Source organism: Amphibalanus amphitrite, unplaced genomic scaffold (assembly GCF_019059575.1).
Source record: "Amphibalanus amphitrite isolate SeventyFive unplaced genomic scaffold, NRLGWU_Aamphi_draft 000295F_arrow, whole genome shotgun sequence".
Classification (NCBI taxonomy): Eukaryota; Metazoa; Arthropoda; class Thecostraca; order Balanomorpha; family Balanidae; genus Amphibalanus; species Amphibalanus amphitrite.
The window spans coordinates 666,820-671,743 of NW_024881790.1; the positions used below are offsets into that span (position 1 = coordinate 666,820).

The 4,924-nt window shown below is 60.3% G+C and overlaps 1 protein-coding gene across 1 annotated transcript; it reads left to right on the top strand.

Annotated features, from left to right (window-relative positions):
- Window positions 1-379: 379 nt before the first annotated feature.
- Window positions 380-2,933, top strand: LOC122387705. The gene is made up of 3 exons (XM_043378114.1): window positions 380-692; window positions 1,749-1,864; window positions 2,488-2,933. Exons 1-3 carry the CDS (start codon window positions 681-683, stop codon window positions 2,669-2,671), a joined length of 312 nt encoding a protein of 103 aa, XP_043234049.1. The 5' UTR covers window positions 380-680; the 3' UTR covers window positions 2,672-2,933.
- The last annotated feature ends 1,991 nt before the right edge of the window (window positions 2,934-4,924 follow it).

Below are 4,924 nucleotides of genomic sequence, written 5' to 3' on the forward strand. Positions count from 1 at the left end.
CAGTGGGTGCGCGCCAGTGGGAGGCGCTGCAGTGGGTGGTGCGCGCCGGTGGTGGGAGTCGCTGCAGTGGGTGCGCGCCGGTGGTGGGAGTCGCTGCAGTGGGTGGGCGCTGGTGGGAGTCGCTGCAGTGGGTGGGCGCCGGCTGGAGTGGGTGGGCGCCGGTGGTAGCCGGCTGCAGTGGGTGCGCGCCGGTGGGAGGCGGCTGCAGTGGGTGGTGGGCGCCGGTGGTGGGAGGCGGCTGCAGTGGGTGGGCGCCGGCGCGGTGGTCAGAAGAGGCGGCGGCTGCCAGGTGTTTACGGCCAGTCCGCGGTCCAGGCGGGTATCGGCACAATCGGCACAAAGGGCCGCGGGGAGGCCAGCGGCGCACCCAGGCCGGGAGTGGGGCCGCCGCACCGTGGCCCCGCTGCAGGGCCACCTCGGCAGGGCCGCGGCCGGTCTGGTCGGCGGCAGCGGCCATGGTTTGGGCTTTAAAGAGGTAGACATTTCGGTAGAAATTTTCCAAAGCTCAATGTTGTCATATTCCATGACCAGTGGAATACCCCGCCCCCCGTGATATATGTGCCTGAGTGCGCCACTGATTGCGGGTCGGTATATAATGTGTGCTGCTGGGAGAACCCGCCCAGACACCGGTACCCCTGCCAGGGCCAGCAGCAGCAGGACAGCACTCTCCAGTCGCAGCCATGATGAAATACGTGAGTAGCCGCCGGCGCAGCTAATACACTGCAGCGTGTAGCTCTCCACAAACGCCTCCCGAAGGTGTCAGTGAGAGCGTCGTGCTCCGCGAATCTGCTCGCATGTTTAATACTGTAAGATAATTGAGACGCACATGCCTTGTCTTTTCATATAACACATTTGCTCCTCATCACTGCACCGTAATCGCTATTCGCTACCCTCTGTGACCGGACCGCTGACGGCTGCCCTCTGTGACCTGACCGCTGACGGCTGCCCTGGTGTGTCGCTGACCTCCGTGACCTGACGGCTGACGGCTACCTCTGTGACCTGACCGCTGACGGCTGCCCCGGTGCGTCGCTGACCTCCGTGACCTGACCGCTGACGGCTGCCCCGGTGTGTCGCTGCCTTGCCCCGGTGTGTCGCTGACGGCTGCCCCGGTGTGTCGCTGCCCTGCCCCGGTGTGTCGCTGCCCTGCCCCGGTGTGTCGCTGCCCTGCCCCGGTGTGTCGCTGCCCTGCCCCGGTGTGTCGCTGCCCTGCCCCGGTGTGTCGCTGACGGCTGCCCCGGTGTTTCGCTGCCCTGCCCCGGTGTGTCGCTGCCCTGCCCCGGTGTGTCGCTGCCCTGCCCCGGTGTGTCGCTGCCCTGCCCCGGTGTGTTGCTGCCCTGCCCCGGTGTGTCGCTGCCTTGCCCCGGTGTGTCGCTGCCCTGCCCCGGTGTGTCGCTGACGGCTGCCCCGGTGTGTCGCTGCCCTGCCCCGGTGTGACGCTGACGGCTGCCCTCTGTGACCTGACCGCTGACGGCTGCCCCGGTGTGTCGCTGCCCTGCCCCGGTGTGTCGCTGCCCTGCCCCGGTGTGTCGCTGACCTGCCCCGGTGTGTCGCTGCCCTGCCCCGGTGTGTCGCTGCCCTGCCCCGGTGTGTCGCTGCCCTGCCCCGGTGTGTCGCTGACGGCTGCCCCGGTGTGTCGCTGCCCTGCCCCGGTGTGTCGCTGCCCTGCCCCGGTGTGACGCTGACGGCTGCCCCGGTGTGTCGCTGACCTGCCCCGGTGTGTCGCTGACCGCTGCCCCGGTGCGCGGCAGGCGGTGCTGGCTGCGCTGATGACACTGACCGCCGGCCGGCCGGAGCCGGCCGCCGACCTCGACACCCAGCCGTCGCTGGTGCACAAGTCTGTGGACCTCGGCGTCGGACCCTTCCGGTAAGCGCGCGCTGCGGACACAGCCGCCGTGGCTGGCGGGCCGTCACTCGGTCAGGCTCTCGGGAGAGTACACGATACACGGCCTGCGCCTCCGCGGCCATCTAGTGGGTAGAGGCAACAGATCTGCTGTCGAATGATGGTGGATTAGAGTCAGAGTGGATGGGAAGCTTGTTTGCGATTGTGTGAACCTACCCTCAGCCCAATGTGACTCGAGTCATGAAAAACCAGTGTATATGGACTGGATGTACTTTCGAAAATACAGATACAGATACAGATACAGATACACGGCGCGGCGGTACCGTCTACGCCGACCGAGGGAGGCCTGCCGAGCTTGAGAGTCACCGAGCCCAGTGACCGGCTGGGGGATGGGAGTCACCGAACCCAGTGACCGGCTGCAGGGGTTGGATGGGGATGTTCGGAGGGAGGAAGGGAGGGAGAGAGAGTCGGAGGGCGGCTGCAGTCTCCGCCGTGCCGTGTAGCCCGCCGTGTAGCCCTCCTGCGGTACTCGTGTGCGCCCTCCTGTGGTCGGCTGCTGCCAATATGTTTCCGCCCATCGGCAGGAGCGGATGCCGGTTGGCATACGCCGTGCCGCGACTGACTGTACTGCCCCTGCGTGTCCTCAGTTTGTACAGCGGCGTCTACCCGCCCGGCTACGGCTACGGCGCCGGGTACAGGTACGGCGCCGGGTACGGGTACGGGTACCAGTCGCCCGCGTACCAGACCGACTACCAGTACGGGCCGTACCCATTCCGGTACGGCATTCACAAGGTGCTGCCCGGCCTCCGCTTCCGTAAGGAGATCTTCTGAGGGATCCGGCCTCTGACGTCATCAGAGCAGCGCCGTCAGACGTCAGCAGAGCGTCCAGCGTCCTGCTGATACAGAACACAGAGATGAGAGAGTCCTGTTGAGACAGAGCCACAGAACGCGTACCGCCAGCCGAGCAGCGCCGCACGGCAGTCCGTCTATGTGCTGTTATTGAGACAAGTTTGCCACACCGCGCGGCGCGCCACTGGACACTGACATGTAGGCTGATTTGGTAATCAATAAATTAATACCATCAACAGTGGAACTGTGTCGTTGTTTTTCTGTTTTTATATTTCCGTTAATTCGCACAAGTCTGCGAGCACTCGGTCCGTTGTCGACGGGGAGGCGGGGAGGCGGGAGGAGGCGGGGAGGCGGGAGGAGGTGGGGAGGCGGGAGGCGGGAGGAGGCGGGGAGGCGGGGAGGCGGGGAGGCGGGGAGGCGGGAGGAGGCGGGGAGGCGGGAGGAGGCGGGGAGGCGGGAGGAGGCCTGTCCACTTCTCGCGATCGCTCGGAACGCGTTGGCCATAGAGCCACTAAAAACTGACATACCTGACCTCTGATTAAAGCCAGATATTGTGGCACCAATTGCGTTTTCAGGTGTAGGTAGACATAGACATAGACATAAGGTAAGGTCAGATCACTGACCTATGAGGTCATAAGTAAGCCCTCTCCAATGTCTCAAAATACCGCCAATCCGCAGTGTAACAGTGTAAGGGAATCTCTCGCAAGGGGTTGAAGGATTTCTTAGTACCTAGAGAACTTCTACTTCGTTTTCTTTTGTGGATTATCAGAATTTCAAATGGGGGGATGGATAGCAATATGTTTATTGCAACATTGTAGGCACGATTCATCGTAATATTGTTATAATGCTATAGAATCGAATCCAGTCCTCTATCTTTCAGCGTTCCCCAAGATGATGCTGGCGGCGGGCTGGCTGCGGGGGCGTGCGCCGGCTGGCCCACGCGCCGGTCTGGAGACGGCCATTAACTATTCCGATATTGAGGGGTGAGCGCGGCGCCCGCCCGGCTGTCGCTGCCGCTGCCGCTGGCGCTGGCGGGTGATCGGCTGCTGCAGCTGCCGCCGCTGCCGCCGCTGCCGCCGGGGACCCGCCTGTTCGGTCCTTCCGCTTTACCTCTACTTTCAAACGCTCTTTTTTGTCATTATGTTCCATTCACTGCTATTTCGTTTTCATTGTGAGCTGCTCTTGTTTTTGCGTTCCGCGTATTTCGTTTTGTTGCGGTCACGTGTAAAAAAAATTAAAAAAAAGATATGACTGGAATCATGGCGCAGTTATTTTGTTATTGTTTTGTTTGCTCTGCTATGGATTATTTAATGCATTTATGCATTGTTTTTAGAGCCCATAGCAGTGCTCTCGTCTTGGTTCAGGGTCCATACTTAGTTGTCATGATTTGCGTGCTGTCGCCGCGTCCCGGCGACTCCGGGAGTCTGTGGTATTCGGCCGGCGGGCGACCCCATATACATTCCCAGGTCGGTAGCTAGTGCCGAGCGGCGGCCAGGCTGTTGTCATGGAGGAAGGAGTTCCTCCATGCTGTTGTGATGTACGCGCCACGCCGCGTCGTGTCATCGTGTCACGTGGGATGTGTTCGTGTCGCTCGGCACACCGTGTATTCGGAAAATAAACACCGATAAAGCTAAAAAAAAATGTTATAATGCTGCAGTAAAATTGTGCAACAAAAATGACCATTTTGAACCTCACCTCCTCCGATTTTTGCGAAACTCTATGAAAGTTCTCATCTATATGTGAAAAAGGGAGAAATTTTTTGTCGATGATATGACGTCACGTTTCCGAGATATACGTCATCAAACATTGGCTTAGGCAAGCCACATTATCGTCTTTAGCCCGCGCCCTGCTGGGCGGGGGGGGGAGTTGTTTGAACCTGCGGTTGACCCTGCGTTTTTTTCGCGAATATCTCAAAAATGGTGGCGCGCCGTTTTTGGCACACCTTATTATACATCTTTTCTACATATGTTGTGAAAATTTCAGGCCCAGGTCACTTAGCACTCGCGGGCCCGGGGGCGTTTTTGTCCCTCCCCCCCCCCGGGCGAATATTTGCGATAGCTCCCGAGCGCCAAAGAAAGCGAAACTTTCAGTACCTTTTCTCCCATCAATTTGACATCTTCTGAAGTAAAAAAATTGGACCTTACTCCCTTGATGACGTCCCAGGGTCGATTTTGCTAGACCCCTGCACGTCAAACCTCGGCGTCACAGACGCGAACTTCACATAGCTGCTAAAAT

Bases quoted from the DNA above. Each gene is read 5' to 3' on its own strand.
- LOC122387705 (XM_043378114.1), top strand. The intron at 1,865-2,487 runs GTAAGCGCGCGC...GCGTGTCCTCAG, and splicing joins CTCGGCGTCGGACCCTTCCG to TTTGTACAGCGGCGTCTACC.